Source organism: Elephantulus edwardii, unplaced genomic scaffold, assembly GCF_000299155.1.
Source record: "Elephantulus edwardii isolate Elephantulus edwardi_28Jun2011 unplaced genomic scaffold, EleEdw1.0 scaffold00001, whole genome shotgun sequence".
NCBI lineage: Eukaryota > Metazoa > Chordata > Mammalia > Macroscelidea > Macroscelididae > Elephantulus > Elephantulus edwardii.
In genome coordinates, this window is record NW_006399751.1 from 15,487,741 (window position 1) to 15,509,100 (window position 21,360).

A 21,360-nucleotide genomic window follows, 5' to 3' on the forward strand; every position below is an offset into this window, starting at 1 on the left:
TGAAATCCAAAATCTCTGTAAATTTTCTTTGAAATTAGTATTTTTTAAAAAAAATTTCTTTGTTCATAGGGTTGCTTTGAGTTGTAATCAACTCAATGGCACTTAACAACAATAACAATGCTAACAAGTCAACATGACTCTGAAGAATAAAAAATAAAAAAAAAGTACTATCTTAATGAAGAATATCAAGCTAGATTCAGAAGAGATCCTGGAACCAAGGATATCATTACTGATGTTAGATGAACCTTGGCTGAAATCAGGAAATACCAGAAAGATGTTGACTTTTGTTTTATTGATTATTCATTTGACTACATGGATCATAAAAAAAAAATCATGGCTGACAGAAGAAATCATCCTCAACTGGGTAGGTTGACACTGTGACTGCACCAATGGATTTGAGTGTGTCAGAGATTGTGAGAATGGCACGGATAGGACAGTGTTCAGATCTGTTGGTCCCAGGGTTGCTATAAGTTGTACTCGACTTGATGGCACCCAACAACAACAACAACAACATTGAGAAGATTGGAATCTCAGAACATTTAAGTGTACTCGTATGAAAGCTACACATAGACCGTGAAGCCACTGTCTAAATAGAACAAGATAACAGTGGACGGTTTAAAATCAGAAAAGGTATATATAAGGGTTATATCCTTTCTCTCTGCCTGTTCTATGTGTATTCTGAGCAAATAATTTGAGAAGTTAGGCTATATGAAGAAGAATGTGGCATCAGATTGGAGGAAGTTTCATCAACTACCTGCAATAAGCATTTGACACAATCTTGCTTGCAGAAAGTGAAGAAGACGTGAAACACTGCAGAAGACCGGACTACAGCCTTCAATATAGATTGCATCTCACCATCAAGAAAACAAAAACCTTCACCACTGGGCCTTGAGGCAACATCATGATAGATGGAGAAAATACTGAAATAGTCAAAGATTTTGTGTTACTTGGATTCATAATCACCCATGGAAACACCAGTCAAGAAATCATAAGATGTGAAGCATTGGAGAAATCTGCTGTCAAGGACCTCTCCAAGTGCTAGAAGTGCATGGATGTCAGTTTAAAGACTAAAGTCCACCTAATTCAAGCCATGATCATTTCAATTGCTTCCTATGCATCTGAACATTTGACGATGAGGAAGGAGGCAGAAAAATCAATGCCTTTACTTATGGTTTTGGAGAAAACTATTGAATATACATACCATGACTAGGGTGCAAACAGGATGCTCTTTAGAGGAAAGGATGGTGAAATTGTGATTGTACCTCACATACTTTGGGCATGTTTCCAGGAGTCGCCAGTCCTTAGAAAAAGACATCATGCTGGGAAAAGGAAACGGGAAAGAGAGGAAGACCTCCAAGGGGACAGATTGGCACAGTGACCACAGCAATGGCCTTACACATGAAGGTGACTGTGATGGCACAGTATAGGACAACATTTCAATATTTTTTTGTTCACAGGGTCACGAAGAGTCTTAGGCAACTCTTCAGCAATAAAGCAAAAGAGCTTTAATATGCTTCAATCAGAGGAGGACTATTTCCCCTCTTTCATTATCTCTATTTAAAAAAAAAAAATTTAAGCAAAGCAAAGGATAGCAAAGAATAAAATGGAAACTTCCTCACTGGAAATGACCAGAGAAATTTTAGGACCTTCAGAGACACTTAAGCTGTATGGATATTGATGAAAGGGACAAATGGTTAACAGGTTAACTCATGTGTTGGCATTGGTCTGTAATGTTCTCCTTCTCCTTTTTGGGGGCCTATCTGTAGAAAAGGAGAATCCAAGGTAGTGATCTCTGGCCCTTCCTCACCTTCCCAGGATCTTACAGCAGGTGACTTTGGTCCTAGGATATGAGACATGAACCCTGACTCGTCACATGATCATGGTCGTTGTCGGTCCTCTGACACTCAACAGCACTTTGTTCTGTTCTCCACAAAACAAGAGTCTTATCTTAGTTCTTCCATCATCTCTTCAGTCTCTTTCAAACTAAAATCAGCTCACTGCCACAAAAAAAGCACTTTCACTGCTCTGTGGAGAAAGTTGCCTAGCTGGGTTTTTTTTTTAGCTTATTAATCATATTTCCCTTAGTTTTGGTGTTGTCATCACTTAGGAAGCAGTCAGTAAAAAGGTAATAATTTCCCCTTTCCTTTACTTAGGCCAGAGGGGAGGAAAAGGAGGTTAAATGTCATTGTTCATAAAAGAGCTAAGTAGCTATTATCAGATCCATCTTCCTCACTGGGACAGGAAGCATTTAAAAATGTTATGTAGTTTAACAGTTTTAAAATTCCAATCTGTACTGTATATAACTGAGTTCCTTCATTACTCACAGGGTATGGTGAAACTTCGTCTCACGTACTTTGGGCATGTTGTTAGGAGGGGCTAATCTTTGGAAAATGATATGCTTGGAAAGGTAGAGGGTCAGTGTAAGAGAGGAAGACTCTGAACAAGATGAATCAACATGGTAACTAGCAATGGGCTCAAGTCCATCAAGGATCATGAAGATGAGCCAGGGTAGGGAAAGGTCCAGGTCCATTGTTCATAGGTGGCTATGACTTGTGGTCAACTCCACAGCACCTAACAACAATAGTTTTAAAATTTCTCTTTATCTCCCACAATATCCTCTTTGTTTGGCATCCTTGTTTCACTGTTGCTCTTTCATGTTTAAACTTACAATATTGTATACAAATTAAGGTTAACCAACAGGTACTTAACAGATTCATTTTCTGTGAATAGCCCTGTACTGCATTCTTATTTTCCCCATTTTCTAATTTAGAAATATTGGCAATGAACTTCATTCAGATGCCTGTGCACATGGAAAAGCCTATCCAGGCATAGCTCTTTTTATTGCACTTCACCTCATTCGTGCTTCACAGGTACCACTTCATTTATTTATTTTAGAAATTGGAGGTTTGTGGGAAACTTGCACTGAGGAGTTTTATTGCCACCGTTTTTCCTGATAGCACGAGCTCACTTCCTGTCTCTGTATCACATTCTGGTTGTTCTCCCAGGATTAAAATCTTTTTCACAATGCACACTTAAAGACTCCAGTAGAGTGTAAATGTAACTTTAATATGCATGTGGGAAGGTAGGAAAATTTGCATGACTCATTTCATTGTGATATTTACTTTATTGCGGTGGTCTGGAAGCTAATTGAAAATCTCTCCAAGCTATGATATGACTGTACTGTCCCGACTTCTGCTTGAACAACAACTCTGCTTACTCAAGAAACCAAATGGGATCATTCTGATTAAGAAGGAGTAGATTTGAAACAGGCTGTTGGTTGTTTTGGGTTTTCCTCCTCTCTCTTTTGATTGCATCTATCAACCACATAATTGTAAAATATCTACTTAGTGTAGTGTTGACATATTCTAAATGTACTTACTGTAGTGTTGACACTAAAATGTCATGAATGGCATTATTAAATGAGGGACATAAAGATACAGTGTGTTTACCCCATAAACCAGACCAAAAATTAAGGGAATCTCACTACCCTCAAGAAAGAAGAAGCAGATGGTGCAGTATGTACTTTGGGTCAGAAACAGAGTGAGACCTCCAAGACTGAGACATTGAGACTGACAGTGGTGAAAGCAGCCTCATAGGTGGCAGAGAACCAGAGAGCAGTTTGAGACAGAGCAGAACTAGATCTGCCACGCCACGGAGCCATGGCCTAGGTGTTGTGGTGAAGTGATAGGAGTGGGGCTTAGTTGGGAGATAGAATTGGTGAAACTAATAACACTTTGCAAAACTTCCTTGAGCATAGGGCAGGATCCAGAGTTGAGAGGCTCAGGGTCAAAGAGACCTGAGAGCATATGTGAGAAGCAGCTGCCTGGATTGGAGTAATGTATCCTGAGTATTTCCAACCTAAACTGTAGCCTGTTTCTTCCCTAGTAAACACCATCATTGTGGGAGGAAAAAGGCTAGAAATTTAAGCAATAATTTTATTTAAATATGTAATCTCTTTCAGCAATCAGGAAAACTCCAGTCTTAGTGAAGAAGGCTGTAAAGTGTCTATGTTATTTTTAGTGCATCATTCTTTTGAGAAGCTATAAATATTTCTTAAGTGGGTAGTACTTTAAGGGGAAAACAAGTGAATTGTTTTCTAGTCAAATAGAACTAAGTTTAGAAATTATTCATGGCTACATGGCCATGGATCTCTATTCTGAATTTGTTGGCAGAAGATGATGCTGTCTACATATTGCTCTTTATACTCAGCACACAGAATCTAAGGAGTTTTCAGTGTATTCGCTAGAGTCAGTCAAGGAGGAGAAGACCTTCAATGAGACTGACCAGTGAGTGACTCGAGGATGTCAGAGATAGATGGTAGGACAGCGCAAGATAGGGCAGGGTTCAGATCCATTGTTCATAGCTTCACTATGAGTGGCAGTTGACTCAATGCCACTTAATAACAACAATAACATTAATAAATGATGCACTAAACCCGAAGTCTTGGAGCTTTTAAGTGAGTTGTTACTAAATCCCCTTGTTTTCATTTATGCAGTTAACCACTGACACTTAAATTAGCTGACAGCTCTCAGTAAAAGCCGCCACAGTAACATTGTCCTTTTCTCCCTCCTTTACCTGTTACCTCTCTTTTCTTCACTATTACATTTCTCAAGAACTTGCTGTGCATATTTTCTCTCCTCTTCCCCCACTCAATTCTTTTATTTTTTTCTATTTTGGGTGTTCCCCCCCATTGACATTGTTTCATATACACTGTGTCTTATAAAATTAATCACCATTGGTCTATGCCTACTATTATCCTGTCTTTTCAGATTTCCCCTCGATCTTAATATCCGCAGTCCTGTGATATCATGCCCTTAGGACCCTTGCCCCCTCGCCTTCCCTCTTTGGACATTTATACATATCTAACTGGTTATCCTTCTGTTTCTACAGTAATGGTCTTATGCAGTATTGGTCCTCATGGGCCTGAGGTAGTTCACTTAGCATAATGTTAGCTAGTCTCTCCCATACTATATAGTGGTTTTCTAAATCATTGCTCCTAAGTAGTCATGTGAATGTACCAGTTTCTCAATCCAGTTGTTTGTTGATAGACATTTGAGTGGTGTCCATGTCCTTGCTGTTGGGAATAAGGCTGCTATGAACACTGGTGTACAAATCTCCATTTGTATCTAAGCTTTGTTTTCTTTGAGATATATTCCTAGCAGTGGAGTAGCTGGGTTATGTGAAATTTCTGCATCCAGCTTTTTGAGGAAACACCAAACTGCCTTCCAGAATGATTTATCATTTTACAATCCCAACAGCAAATGTATGAGAATTCCAATCTTTCCACATCCTCTCCAACATTTATTGGTGGTTGTCCTGTTAAACTGTGACACTGGTACTGGAGTGAGATGGTATCTCATTGTGGTTTTTATTTGCATCTCTCTTATTGCCAACGTTTTTGAGCATTTCTTCAAGTGTCTGTTGGCCATTCCACTCGCTTAACTCACTGTCATCTGACTTCTGCCCCTATCTCCCACAATGGTTCCTGTTACACAAACACTTTTCAGTTCTCATTTTATCCAATTTCTCCCTTCTTAAAACACTGTTTTTTCTTTTTTATTTTAAATGGTTTTTATTAATGATTTTTAATTTAACATATATATATTTACAGCATATTCTTTCCATTTAATTTTACCCATTCATTCATAGTTGTACATTTTCCTCCCTGCCCACCCCCAGTTCGTTTTTCTCTTTGAAGAAAAAAAATTCTTTCATTGTTATACAATTTCCCTTCCATGAGTCCACATTCCACTTTAATATGCATCTCTTTTTCTGTAATCTTGTCATGAAAATAATACCTTCGATGGCACCTAACAACAATAACAGTGACAACAAAGAGAGAGCTACATTGGCCTAATGGACAGAAAGTTATGCTGCCAAGCCCAAGGTGGGTGATTTTAATCTGCGGCCCTCAGGCCTGGTTTAAATTGTTTTTGGTCAAACATTCTTCTAGGTGGTATAGCACTAGTCTGTGCATTGCTGAGGTGACTCGTGGTTGCTGTGATGCTAAACAGTGTGACACTGATGTGTCAAATGCAATAATGGTTACCCATGGTGGACAGTGTTTGGTGGAGCTGCCTGATTAAAACAAGCTTGGAAGCAGGAGTGGCATCCACTTCCAAAATGGCTTGCCTCCGGAAAGATCATGAACAGTGCTTAGGTCTTTCGTTCATAGAGTTGCTATGAGTCATCTATGACTCGGCAATACTTATCAATAACAGCATATTCCTTTTAAATAGTTCTCTCCCTCATCTGTTTTAATGCAATATATATTATTTATCCCCTCTTTTCTTAGGTTCCCCCAATGTCAGTCCTGTTTACAACAGTGGCACTATGCAGTATTTGTCCTTTTGTGACTGAGATATTTCATTCAGCATCATGTCCTTCAGGGTCACCCATTTTGTATAATATTTCATTAGTTCTTTGTTTTTCAATGCTGCATAGTATTCCATTGTGTGAATATACCACAGCTTCTCTATCCATTCGTTTGTTGATGGGCACTTGGGTTGGAAACACTGTCTTTTCTTTCTTCCATATTCCTATGGTTTTCCTGTACTCAGATTCTTTTCATCAGTTTCTTGTACCTGACTGTTATATATTAAAAGTCACCAAAACTCAAATCCTTTTTTCTTTTTCTAATCACTCCTGAGGCATTCTTATCCATTTGTATTGCTGACAATTCTTAAGAATAAATTTCTTTCCCAGACCTACCTGTGAGCTCCATCCCTGTGTATCCAATTGTGTAGGACTCTACATTCCCTCTTTGGAGATCGCAAAGATCCTTCAAACGCAACATGTTTCAGTGGAATTCATGATCTCCTTTCCACACATGTTTGATGCCTCATCAAATGGCAGTATAATGTACTTGGCTACAAAATCATAGACCTATGAACTGATCAGGAAAACTCTGTTTCCCTTAGTTCTGCATTCCCAGAACATTAGCAGTTCTTTCTAAATAATTTTCACACCCATACAAAGTTTTTTCCTACCTGGCCTACTGCAGTAACTCCTTGCTAATCTCCTCTCCTGCCTCTTTTAGCTCTATCATTCTTTGCCATTGTGGAGTAAGCTTTAAAAATGCAACTCTGATCAAGAAAGTCAATACTTAAAACACTTTAACAACCTCCCATTGTATAAAATCTATAATGTGACAACTTCCCCAGGCTCCCCAGAGGCTCCCCCTTCCTCCTTCCATTCCTGGAACTCTGACTTTTGGTTGCTTTAATGTTCCATGTTCCTCTCCAGCCACAGGCTCAAGCACAAGCTGTTCACCTTGCTTGAAATTCTTGTTTCATCCTCCCAGTGTTGCCTAGGTAACTCCTCATCCACCAGATGTAAGGCAACCTCTTTACAGCAGCCTTTCCTGACTACTGAGACTTCATCAAAATGCCTTGTTCTATACCTTCGTAGACAATGCTAATTATTGTCGAAGTCTTTATACATTTATTATAAATTATTATTTATACATTTATAAAAGTGTATAAATCCTATTTATGCCATGTAGTGCAAGGGAACACTACATGGTTTAAAATTAGGAAGAGAATGTGTCAGGGTTGTATTATCTCCAAATACCTATTCAATCTGTATGCTGAGCAAATTATTCGAGAACCTGAACTCTATGAAGGGGAATGTGGGGTCAGGATCGGAAGGAGACTCGTCAATAACCTGCATTATGCAGATAACACAATCTTGCTTGCTGAAAGTGAGGAGGAATTGAGGCACTTGTTGCAGAAGGTCAAAGAATACAGCCTTCAATATGGATTGTGTCTAAATATCAAGAAGACAAAGAGTCTTACTGCTGGACTGATCATGATAGATGGAGAAAAGATTGAAACTGTCATCCACTTCATCTTATTTGTATCCACAATTAACACCTTTGGTTGGTACCAGCAGTCAAGAAATCAGGAGACATACTGCACTAGGAAAGTCTGCAGTTAAGGACCTCTCAACATTATTGAAGAGTAATGATGCCAGTTTGAGGACTAAGGTGCATCTGATTCAGGCCATGATCTTTCCAATCACTTGAAGAATTGATTTCTTTGAGCTGTGGTGTTGAAGAAGAGGGCTGAACATCCCATAGACTGACAATAAAAACCAAACAAATATGTCTTGGAAAGGGAGCAACCAGAGTGCTCTTGGAAGGCAAAGATGATGATTTTCACCTCATATACTACAGGTGTGTTCCTAGCAGGGGCTATTTCTTGGAAAGGGGACAAGTGGAGGGTCAGCAAAGGAGAGGAAGACCCTTAACCAGATGGATTGACACGATGACTGTTGCAATGAGCTCTAATGTATCAGGAAGTGTCAGAATGTCACAGATAGCGAAGGATAGTACAGGGTTCAGATCTGTTGTTCATAGGGTTACTATGGGTTGTACTTGACTTGATGGCACCTAATAGCAACAATTTATACATTTTGTTGCATAATGATATTTTAATATCTGCCTTACCCACTAATAGTTAATTGTTATCATTGTCATTATATATTATAGAGTCAGAACCAACTCATAGCTGACCCTCTAGCCGGTTTTAAGAGGCTTTAAATCATATGGGAGGAAATCATCCATCTTCCTCCAGCAGAGTAGCTTGTGAATTCCAACTACCTGTCTTTGGGTTGACAATGCAACTACTTATCCACTAGGCCATCATGTTGACTATAGGATGAATCACGTCTTTTATTTTTACCATTTTCTCCTCAATGCCTAATTCGGTAACTGGTACAGAGGAGACACACAAGAGAAATAAAAGAATGAACAAATAAAGGTTATGGTAACTTGTCTGTGGTCACCACTGTAGAGACCATAGCTAGGTGTTCCCATTTTCAGTGCAGATTTCTAGCCTCTTCCACAAAGGTTTGCCCAGTATTTTGCTCTGAATTACTGGATCCAAGGTTACTTTATAACACATCCAATCCAATTTCTCAACCCTGTCATTTGTTACACATGGTGGATGCATAGTCATTTTTTCTTTTCCTTTTCATGATAAAAACAATGCTGGGAGTATAGTAAAAATCCGCCCCCCAAACACATACTACCTTGTTCTATTTTGAGGAGTAATAATACGATAAAGCATTTGCTAAATGAGATAATGGGAGAAGGATAGGCAATCTCCTCCTGTGTCATTACTATATCCCTACATAAAGCAAAGAATCAAAAGCCCTCACAACTAAACAAATATGTAATACCACGATAAATACCAGGAAAGATTGAACTTACAAAAAGCTTCATTTTACTTTAATCTACATTCAACCTTCATGGAAGTAGAAGGTAAGACATTCAATGACACATTACACTGGGAATATCTGCTACAAACGACTTCTTTAAAGTATTAAAAACCAAAGACATAATTGCGCCAACAAAGGTATGCTGGACCCCAAGTCACAGTATTTTCAATCACTTCATGTGCATGAGGAAGACTGAAGAAGTAAGGCCTTTGGATGAACATGTTGGTTAAGAGTATTGAATCTATTAGTCTTGAAGAAGGTGTAGCCAGAGTGCTCCTTAGAAGCAAGGATGGCCAAGTTTTGTCCCACATACTTTGGGCATGTTGTTAGAAGGCGCGATTCCTTGGAAGGGAACACCAGGCGAGCAAAGGTCAGTGAAAGAGAGGAAGACTCTCAATGCGATGGCTTGATACAGTCACTGTAGCAATGGGCTCGAGCATGTCAGAGAGGCTGGTGCAGGATAGGACAGGATTCAGATCCGTTGTTCCTAGGGTCTCTATGAGTCATACCATACCGGACAACACATAACAGCAACAACACCATGGACTGCCAGAACTAACAAATCTCTCTTGGGGAAAGTACAGGCACAATACTTCTAAGAAGCAAAAATGGTGAGACTTAGTTTTATATATTTTGGACATACTATCAAGTGGGGCCTGTCCCTGGGGAAGGACATCATGTTTGGAAATATGGAGGGTCAGTGAAAAACAAGAAGACCTCAATAAGCTGTGGACCCAGTGGTTGCAATAATGGCCTCAGATAGGTCACTGATTATGAGATGGTGCAGAACTGATGGTGTTTGGTTGCATATAGGTGCATTATGAGTCAGAACCGAAATAGTACCTAATAACAACGGCATTGTGATAAACCACACCACTATTTAAAACTTGCACACCACTATTTAAAACTTGCAAGTTTCTTGAGATTCTCAGAAGGAATACAAGGTATGGATAAAAAAAGTAATTTCATCTCTAGCAATAGAATTTTTTGTTCAAAAATGCTGGTAATTTTTTTTTAAAAAAAACAACCCACTAATGTTACCAAAACGTCATTCTATTAGGTGGAATAATCATCATCACCCTCCCAGCGTCTGCGTATATACCTTCTATTAAAAGTGAACAAGGAGAAAGCCACTTTGCTGTGTGGAAGTACCTTGTGCATTTTATAAAATGAACATAAAATGTTCTGTGGTTTGAGGCAAGGCTGCTGCATTTATAAAACAAAATAAGTTCAGTGTTACCCTTGAGGAGGCTTAAAGATTTTATTTTTCAAGGGTCTTTCATTTTGTGGATGAAAATGGAATCATTATTTTTGAACTCTCTCTGCTCACGTCAATGACTCCCATCTGCAGCTGGTCCGCTGGCTATAAGTACCCACGAATTGCCTTTCAGATCAGGCAGGGTAACCATCGAGGGCCAGCCAAAGCCCAACTCCCTGGTAAGCTTTATTATTAGCCTTTTCTATTTGTTTCAGTTCAATTTTACACCATGGGGTGGATGGCAATCTCGACTAATACAGATTTGCTGTCCATCTGTCTGGGGGTGTGTGTGTGTGTGTGTGTGTGTAAAACACATTTCTCAATTTTAAGGATGTCTCTCTCATCTCCTCTATCTTTCCGGATACAGCTGTCTTAAGACCCAAGTAATTTAAATTTTTTAAAGAGGATTGTACTGTCTTTGGAAACAATGGGAGTGTCCTTCTCTTTAAAGCTATAAAAGGTGTACTCAGATTTTCTGGGTTGTTCCTACAATGGTTTTGCTTATCACTGTATATATATATAGTCTATTATCATAGACTAAAAAACTCGTATTCTGGGAGTCTTATTTACAATTGAGTCTTTGGAAAAGATGGCTGTGAAATTTGTGTGAAACAATGCCTGTTTCTCCTTCCCTTTCTTTTTAATATGTTTCTTTCTCTTTTTCAATTTTACCCTTCCTTCTCTATCTTCTCCAACTGTCTCTCTCTGTGACCACCCATCCATATTTCCTGATCTTTAGTTTCATACAGCTTCACTCTATCATGCCCAAAGCACTCCTCCTGTTGCTGGGTGTTTCCTTGGTGCTATTTGCGCATGTACATGGAGCGACAATGAGAAATGAAGAGAAATGGAAGCCACTCAACAACCCCAGAAACCGAGATCTAGTAAGAATATACCATGGGGCTTGGTGGGTTTCAGATTCTGGCATCTCTCTGGGTTTCTGCATAGTTCACTCCACACACACAGTGGAGAAGAGATTTCCCACAGGATCCAATCTGTGTTTGATAGCCTGGTAACTGGCATCTTATAGCTTCTCTCACAAATTTACATTTGCTTCTGTAAAAAGAAACACCTTGTGCTTAGATATTATCTTGTACACACACACTACATAATATTTGTAAATGGTCTTACATGCACATTTGTTTTGTTGCCTTGGTTTCCAATATGAATGGAAAAATTAAGAGCCTAGTGGGCAATTGTGTCTTTATACATCTTAAACTGAATTAACTATTTTTTAAATTAGAAATCTGTTTTAAAGTCTCATGAAACAAATACTTGCAAAACTTAGGAAAAGTTGAAAGTTGACCCTACATATGAGAAAAGGAAAGGTAACAATATGAAATTAAAATATTAAAACAAATAGAACACTGCACAGATTTTGTGTTTATTTGCTAAAAGAAAACTTAAAAACCCATGTCTGAAAAGAAAATATTGCAGAAGGCAGGAGTTGGGTCCTCCCAATCAGAGGGAAAATGTCAGAATTGCTTATTGAAAAGTTCAGTTACATCTCTGGCTTCAGCACAGTCAGATGGTTTACAGTGAATCATCTGACTATAATGTTGTTAAGTAGTTGATATCCTTCCCTCAATTCTCACCAGTGATGGCAAGTTTCCTTTTTTAGAATTGAAGTGCTGGAAAGAAAGAAGGCAGAAGAATGAAGGAAAAGGACGTGGGTTGGGGCGGGGGGATATTAGTTGGCACTTCTGTTTCTGGGTTTTCAATATCCTGCTTCCAAGATTACCTTTAAACGAATCTAATTTATTCCAAGGAAAAAGTTAAACTTTGAGTATTTTGGTTATAATCTAGAAATGACACGGAATGTTTTCTTTCTCTCCTCAGTTTTTCAGAACCCTTCAGGCATATTTTAAAGGAAGAGGTCTTGATCTTGGGAGGTTTCCAAATACATTCTCCATGACTGAGAACCCCAGACCCCTATCTTTCCAATCAGAAATTATTACTTCTGCATTTGCAGATTATGAAGAACAGAAAAGCCCCTTTCCAAATTATCTGAAAGGCTGATTGACAGTTCCTTCGGAGCCCAGGTAAAAGTTGTCTCTCTCTATGCAAACATAACTCAGTCAGATAGCAGATGCTTTGAAAATATTCCTATGAAAAGGTTTTTACCTCCTTGTAGAAGTGAACACTTAGTTCTGATCATATTCATCTGTTCAGAAGTTCTGTTCAGAACTGTTAATGTTTAGATAGTACAGTTTTTAAAAACAATGAGCTATAATTTTCTGAGAGAAGTAGAATAAAACAGTAGAATTGGCAGTCCCAGTAGAATTATTACATGTACTAAACTAGCACTCCATCTAAATTATACGGAAAATTTTATACACATTATATGGAAAATTGACAGTTACCTTAAATGAAACGTGAGAATGAAAAGAATGCTACCCATTGGAGAAAGCATTAAGCACGTACTTGAACTTCTTCAACTAGAGAAAGGAGTAGAATAATACAATAGATCATATTATTCTTATACCCAGGAATTTTAATTATTATTTATCGTTAGTATTTGAAATTTAGTAATCTCATTGCTTTAGAATTCTATGAATCAACTACCTTCCATTTAAAAGGAAATAGGTATTCTCCTGTTTAATAGATCCCCAAAATAAATTATACATTCCCCCAAAATGAATTTTGATTTTAAACCACTAGCTTTTTTGTTTAGCTGAATAATAAAAAAAGCCACATAAAAATTGAAATCTATGTCTAAGCTCCTGTAAGCCTACAGATGAAATCATAAGGAAGCGTATAGATGTTGCATTTCATTGTGTTTGTAAAAAGATTTTATTAATTTTTAACATGATCACGTAAAAATTTTTGTCAGTCTGAAAAGAATATGCAATTTATTGTGCAGCACATACACTATTCTAAAATAGGAAAAGAACATAAAATGAACAAACATGCCAATTAAGTAAGGTTACCTTGACAGGTTTTTTTTCACATGTCAAACTTAGAATATCAGACACTAAACCATGGGAAAATAGTCACTAATACCATAGTATCTACTGTATAGGAATCCCTGGGGGAGGAGTGGTAAGGAGTTGTGCTGCCAATATAAAGGAAGGTTGCTCAAATCCACCAGTTGCTCTGAGAGAGAAAGATGGGCAATCTCTACTCCAGTGTGATTTACTGCTTCTGAAAACCCACCGGAGGCTCAGGGATGAGTCAGTGCTCACTTGATGGTACATGACAACAACAACATCTACTGTATAGTGGGCAGGAGTGACTCTTGTAAAATTCTCACCAGCCATATGAGAGTTCTAAGTTGGATTTCTAATTAATTAACCGCAAAGGTAGACATCAATCAGTAAAGGCTACATGCTGCTTTGATGTCAATAGGTTTCAGTGAACATTCCAGAATAAGGCAGAAAAAAAGAAGATCTAGAACTCTACTTCTGAAAATCAACCAGTGAGAACCAGTGGTCTGATTCCACTTTACAGGGTCCTCATGAGTCAAGCAAGGTGAAGGCTGAGGAACAATTGACCTGGCAGCAGCTAACAACAACCCCCACAAACTTTATAATGTGAAGTATTACATGATAATCACATGTAAATCATGGTTTCTTCACCTGCAAACTACAAATACTAATCATTAGTGCTTCATAAAAGAGCTTTAGTGGTTTAGTGGTAAGGCATTGTGCTGCCAACCCAAAGTCATGCAATTCAAATCCACCAGCTGCCCTGTGGATAAACGATGGGCTGTCTTCTCCCATATGATTTACTGCCTCTGAAAACCTGCTGGAAAGTCAGCTATGAGTCAGTTGCAACTCTATGGTAGGCAAAAACAACAACAGGACTTCATAGACACTGATGAAATATCAGAAAATGCCAAATAAATGCTTAAATGTGCACATGGAATGAGATGATTAAGAACAAGAAGCAGAAGAAGGACTAAATGGCAGTATTATGATACTATGGTATTATTGTGACTAGTTAAAGAGGTAAAGCTTATCATTTATGATTTCTATTATAACTTATCAGCATAAGCTCTTTTCCTAATTAGAAATTACCCCAAATGTGGACAAAACCAGGTTTCATTAAGATATGTAGCTCTTTGTGTCTTTGTGTGGTTTCTGCAGTCTTCACATTTTCTACTTAATGACACGATTTCCTTGTTCTTTCAGGTTCTGGCTATCTTGAAACTACAGATAAAGCTTCATATTAGAAAATGTCCATCATAGTCACAGCTAAACTTTTGTATGTTCTCTCCCCTCCATTTTCATGTGTCACCTTATGTTTCCATTTTGCATTTTCAGATTTAAGATGTACCTTCCTGGTGGGAGAAAGAAGTGGCAGTTTACTTTCATAATGGTTCACAGTCTTGGAAACTACAGGGCAGATCTGTTCTGTCAGCTAAGTTGCTATGAGTATGAATAGATTCAATGGCAATGGACTTGGTGGGTTTTGGAGTGCACTTGAGCATTATTTTCCATGGCTTTATTGTGGATAGTTAATACTGAAATCAAGAATAAAATGTTTGTGTGAAACAGATTTTGTGTCTGATCCAGCATGTTCTGCTCTAGTTAGTTGTCTCTTTCCTCTAGAGGATTGTGAAATCTGGGAGCAAAGAGAGCAGCATGTCTAATTAATTTAGTCTTCAGGTCACTACAATATACCAGGGTATCTAGCCTATTGCAAGTGTTCAGTAAATACTTACTGAAGTTAAAAAAAAAAAGGATGCTACCATTCTTACAGCTGTTTCTAGTTAATGTCAAGAATATAAGAATATTTTTTCCATTTAAAAATGTAAGTAATTATTAAGAGTAAGATGGTACCTAGCTGCCACTATTGACCATTCTGATCAGAGCTAAAATAGATGGACTCTGACAAATGGAAGGAAAATGTTGAACAGAACTCAAATTCTTTTTAAAAAAAAAACAACCTAGATTTACTGAACTGCTTGAGATTGGATAAGTTTCTGATACTATTACTCAGAGATGCTCTTTAAATTATAAGCCAAATTAGCCCTTGTGGTCATTTTTAGCTAAATAACTTTCAGATTTATTCACAAAATAAAGAATATCACCTATAAACACTATGCTTAGAAAAACTGTGGTATATTCACAAAATAGAATACTACACAGCACTGAAAAACATGTAACTCCTAAAATATTACACAACATGGTGACCTTGGAGGATTTAAGCTGAGTGAAATATCTCAGTCACTAAAGGATAAATATTGCATCACACAATAGGTATAAAACAGGACTGAAATGGGTATTGGGGGAAACTAAGAAAACAGGATAAATAATGAACACTGCTTTGGAACAGATGAAGGAAAGAACTATTTAAAAGGAATACATTATTAGGCATGATTCGTGCGACAACAGTCCAGAATAAGAAGTGCATAGCAAAATGGACTGGGAGAGAAGTGTGGGATAGGGGGAAACTTGATGCAATAATGAATGAATTTTTTTTAAGTGAACTGGTCTGTGGGAATAGAGAGGAAAATGTGCATCAATGAATGAATAAAAATCCAACTTTTCTGTGAAGTTTGATTAAAATAACAGTTTAAAAAAGTGGGGGAAGTCACTCTTCTCCTTAAAAAAATCTTCTATAAGAGACTAAGCTGGCAATAATTACTTCTAAATAAAAACCAGAAAGTAAAGGACCCAGGAAACTCGATTCATGGAAATGGGAAAACCAGAATGGAAACAATGAGAATGTCCATGCATTGTGGAGAATGTAACCAATATCACTGCAAAATATGTGTATAGATTATTGAATGGAAACCTAAACTGCTGTGTAAATCTCCACAAAAAGATGTGATTGGATGTTATTTTTTAAATAGATCACTAACAATAAAAAATATAAATAAATATTGATGAGATTTTTCTCACAAAAGTATAGGTTGTTCAGATAACTGATAGCGGATAGAGGATGTTTCACTATTTATAATATGAACCGACAGAGTTGGAACAGTAGGCTTAAAGTTTAGCACCTATTGCCAGGATGACATCGGATCAGGCAGTATTTCATCCTATTATATAAAGGGTGACCCTGCATTGGAACCATCTTTACAACAACAGCCACCACAGCCAATTCTCTGTAATCAGTTTTCACTTTCTCACCATTATCCCTGCTCTGGATGCAACTGATAGCAGTTTTAAGATCGCTGAGATGGAAAGACATCCATGGGAGGCAGTTTAGATAGGACATGGCAAAGTCTCAGAACCAGCAGAATGGATCCTGCTGAAAAATTCCTCACAATTTACAGATACTTGCTGAGGACAGATAAACACCCTACACTAACTAGAATCTCTTAATGGTAGTGCTATTGGTAACTGTGGACAAACAAATCTTCAATATACTGTGTGCCGTTAGCATACCTGGTCCCTAGACACTGTGTTAGTAGCCCTCCCACTTCATTTTGAAAAGTAGACTCCTCTATACACTTTTATAAAAGTCCACTAGGGAAATTATTTTTCTCTTGACTGGGAACTATTGTTAGTTAAACAAAAGAAGTATAGTATTTCCTACAATGGAAATAAATATTTTGCAGATGCTATAAGCTCTCAAGTGGTTCATGATACTTCTCTAAACGTATCCTGGCAACTTCTCAACACTGATTTCTTCATTGGGTGCTTCCTTTACCAGGTGTTTAAGAAGTTAGATAGTCTGATGGGGACCACTAACTCCACAGGAGAAACAGTCTCATTGACAGCATCTACAATATAAACCAACTGATGCCCCACACTCTCCACACCTATCAATTCTAACACTAACCATCCCTCCTCGGGCTCTCATTGCTCTTCTACTGGGCCTGCTGATCCCTTGCAATGGCCACACAAAACTCACAGACAGTACTCCCAATCGCGGAGTTTATTAGGAAAGTTAATCGGCTACAATTCAGACTGGGGATAAAAGGATACAATTCTTCAGTTAGTACAGCTTCTTAGTTGTGCTTACAGGTTCTTGGACCTACAGTGTTGGAAAGATCTCTTAGTCCTATGCCTGATGTTGTTTTCCCCAAGTTTTCTCTGAGCAAACTTGGGTAAAAGCACCTGATTTGGCTCTGTGGGATAGCAGTCCCAGGTCAGCTTTATCGCACATCAGTGTCAGATTCTCCACTCCTACTGCTGCTAGTGCTATGGTCTAACTGGAGTAGGAATGTCTGTGCCCCAAAGGCTGAGCAGCCTCTGAAAACCTACAGGAAGGCAAGCGATGAGGTAGTTCTGACTTGATAGCAATGAGTTTGCATTTTCATTCACATCATTAGCATAACCCATCAAGCCATGTGATGAATGACAAAACAATGAACAAGGAAAGACATTATGATAATCAACCCTTTAAATGATACACGCCCTTTCTTAGCTCTAGAATGGTCAAGACATTTCGTTTTTAATGAAATCTAAGATTTAGGTCAACAGGTGAGACTTCTGGGTCTGAGACAGTGAAGTGTTATTACTCATAGAGTATTAGATAGCATTAACTTCACATTTGCATGGATTCCTTTATCTCCCAAGCACCACAGGGGCCATGTAGTGGTGGCTCCAGGTATGTGTTTTGAACACACTGGGTCAGTGTAGCAGTTGAAGAAGACTAAGGAAACTACTCCTTCCCTTCTAAGGAAGCTGCTAATGAGCCTGTCAACATCACTCTAGAAGGACTCATTCTTTTCATTAAATTGCGAGGTGCCGTTGAATCCATTCCAATTCATAGTAACTCATAAATACAACTGAAGGAAACACTGCCTGATCCTCTGTCAGCCTCCCAATTGTTGCTATACTTGAAATCACAGTCGTACTCAACCTGATGGCACCAAACAACAACAGCATTTCAGTCACTGTATCATCTTATTAATGATTTTTTTTTTTAACTTCACCACACAATGATGTCTTTCTTCTCTGGTGGAGACTAGTTTTCACTAATAATGTGTCTACAATACCTGAGATGAAGACTCATTATTCTTGTTTCTAAGGTGTATATTGGCTATTCTTTCAAGAGAGATCTGCGTTTTTCTTCTGGCAGTTAAGAGGCATAGTCAATATTCTTCACTGCCACTCTAACTCAAAGGCATCAATTCTTTTTGTTCTTTAATAGACTTTTCAAAAAACAAATCTGATCTTCAGCCTAGAGAAAGATGCTGTATCTCTCCTTCAATGTTATTTGCTCTGCAAGTATCCTTCAAAAGGTGCTCTACAATTAAAAAAATATTTTCAAACAAGGGTCACATCCCATCCTTGTTTCTCCTCTTGACAAGAGGTCTTGTCCTTTCTCCATATTCTCGCATTCTAATGCCATGGCATATGTTCTATGCTTTAATTCCATCAAACTTTCCACTTTGATTTATTTCCAAGATTCAACCTGCAAGTCCTTAGCAGAATATTGTTTCTTTTGCTGTTTTCATTACTGCTTTAACATTTCAACTCTGTCACACGGTAACGGGCTTACCTCTGACTCACCAGGGGACAAATCACTCACAGGGTAGAATAGCAAAGACAGAAAGGTTAATTTTAAGAACTTTTGCTGCATTATGACCTCTAAGAGAATATTTATGTCCTTAAGGTGTTTCATTGCAGGAAAACGATCATCTAGCCTCTTGCCTCTTAATCTCTATAAAATGAGTCTACATCTCCAGAATTATCATTCTCACATTCTGATTCTAGACTCAAGTGAGTCAAGGCAAGTTTACTAGCAGCTCCCTTATGAGGAATCTTAGGAAAGCATTCTCCAAAGCAGGAAACTACTTCTTTTCTTTCTGATTTCTCTTTATCCCCATACAAGAGTTGTTGTTGTTGTTAGGTGCTATCGAGTCCACTACGACTTATAGAGACTTTACGAATAATGGATCTGAACCTTGCCCTATCCTGAACCATCTTCATCATCTCTGATATATTTGAGTCCATTGATAGAGTCACTGTGTCAATTCATCTTTTTGAAGGTCTTCCTCTCCTTCCCTGACACTCCACCTTTCCGAATGGTATGTCTTTTTCCAAGGACCAATCCCTCCTAACAATGTGCCCATTAGTTTTGCCTCTAAGGAGCACTCTAGCTGTATTTTCTCCAGGACATGTTTACTTTTGGCAGTCCATGAGACAGTCAGCACTCTTCTCCAACACTTCTTAGATATGATTCCCTCTCTGTTTGGGGAAACTAAAGGGGAGACATTTCCCTGTAAATGATTTGTTGCTATGTACTATCAGGTCTGAAGTGACTCATAACTGACCCTTCGTTGGATTTTCAGAGGCTGAGAATTGCTCAAGAAGGCAGTGCCCATCTCTCTATCACAGAGCAGCTGGTGGATTTTAACCACGTGCCTTTGAATTGGCAGCACAACACCCAACATTAAGCCATCAGAACTCCCCAAGCGATTTGTACTGTCCTTCTGTGTACCATCAAGGCAGAACCCCCTCCTAGCTGATTGCCTCAATTTACTCCACCCGATTTACTTGCCAAATATGATATCTAGGTGGAAACCTAGGAATCTTTTGTAACAAGTAAATGATTTTGAGCTGTGAGCTACTTCCCTCCACTCTTGGTAAATCCTCCCTTTCCTGTGCTTTTTTGCCAAATAGCAAAGTTTATTTGATGGTTTATTGTTGTTATGTTAAACAGCAACTGATAATAGGTTAGGTGGGACTGGAGATCGGAACTTTCCCCTCTTTTTGGTCCTGGTTTCCCATTTTGCTATATTGTTTAGCAGCAGCAGCACGGTCATAGAGAAGCACACATATCCGTAAGACAAGCTCCTTGTGATTTGTTTATAATCTTAGCTGTGTATTGAGCTACTTGCCCAACATTTTAACTCTTCTGCCTATCCCAAATGCACTTTCAATTCTATCCAATTCTTTGGTAAAATCCTGAGCATTAGAAGACTGTATGTAAAGATAGGTAGTCTCCTCCCATGAAGACACGCAAACTTGAAAATCTATAGAACATCACCATGAGAGAAGAACAACTGGCTGACAGTGAGTCTGAGGCTACAAAGCAAGATTCACAAGGACAAGACTGGCCAGTAAAGCTGTCCATAACGTGGTGTCGACGACTCAGGGCAGCCAATGAACAGTAAAGCGGAACCTTGTCCTGTCCAGCACCATCCTTACTGCCTCTGCCCTACTTGAGCCCAGTGACATAGTCCCTAACCCACCTTGTTTTGAGGGTCTTCCTCTTTCATTGATCCTCTGACTTGTCAAGTATAATGTCTTTTTCAGAGAACTGGTCCCTCATAACAACATGCCTAACAAATCTGAAAGGAACTTTGACCTTCCTTGCTTCTATGGAACACCTGCTTACAATTCATCCAAGACAGATCTGTTTGCTCTTTTTCGGGGGGGGGGGCGAGGTGGCAGGTCCTACGTTATACAGTACTCTTCTCCAACACCAAAATTCAAAGGCATTCATTTTCTTCCATTATCCCTATTCACTGTCTAACTTTCAGATGTAATAAATGCAACTGAAAATACCATGGCTTAGATAAGGCCCAACTCAGTCTCCGAATGGATATCATTGCTCTATAGCACTGTAGAAAGGTCCTTAAAAACAGATTTTCTTAATGCAACTCACCTTTTGATTTCTTGATTATTGGTACTGAGAGTTTTGATTGTGGGTCCAAGTACCCATGTAAAAGGAAGTCCTTGACAAATTCAATCTTTTCTCCTGGCTAGTGATGTAGTGGTTAGGAATTTTGTTTACTTGATGCTGAAATATAATCCATACTGACATCTCTTTGATTTTCAATAAGTGCTTAAAGTGATCTTTATCTTCTGCAAGCAGGGTTGCGGCATCTGCATAAAGCAGGTTGTTGATGCGTCCTCTTCCAATCTTGATGCCACATTCTTCAAGGATATGAACATGTACGGCTAAGCACAATTGATAACAGTGAATCTAAATTCCAAAATCAATCTCCATAATAGTCTATGTGTTTCCGA

At 38.4% G+C, this 21,360-nt stretch overlaps 1 protein-coding gene across 1 annotated transcript; it reads left to right on the top strand.

Annotated features, from left to right (window-relative positions):
- The first annotated feature begins 2,455 nt into the window (after positions 1–2,455).
- On the top strand, positions 2,456–12,499 carry LOC102865704 (chromosome unknown open reading frame, human C2orf66). The gene is made up of 3 exons (XM_006878925.1): positions 2,456–2,508; positions 11,220–11,364; positions 12,320–12,499. The coding sequence occupies exons 1-3, from the start codon at positions 2,456–2,458 to the stop codon at positions 12,497–12,499; spliced, it is 378 nt and encodes a 125-aa protein (XP_006878987.1).
- The last annotated feature ends 8,861 nt before the right edge of the window (positions 12,500–21,360 follow it).

What these genes read in the sequence shown, in the direction of transcription:
- LOC102865704 (XM_006878925.1), top strand. Translation starts at nt 2,456, where the DNA reads ATGGTAACTAGCAATGGGCTCAAGTCCATCAAGGATCATGAAGATGAG. An exon ending in GATCATGAAGATGAGCCAGG is followed by an intron (nt 2,509 to 11,219) that starts GTAGGGAAAGGT and finishes CCTGATCTTTAG; the next exon opens with TTTCATACAGCTTCACTCTA. An exon ending in ACCCCAGAAACCGAGATCTA is followed by an intron (nt 11,365 to 12,319) that starts GTAAGAATATAC and finishes TTCTCTCCTCAG; the next exon opens with TTTTTCAGAACCCTTCAGGC.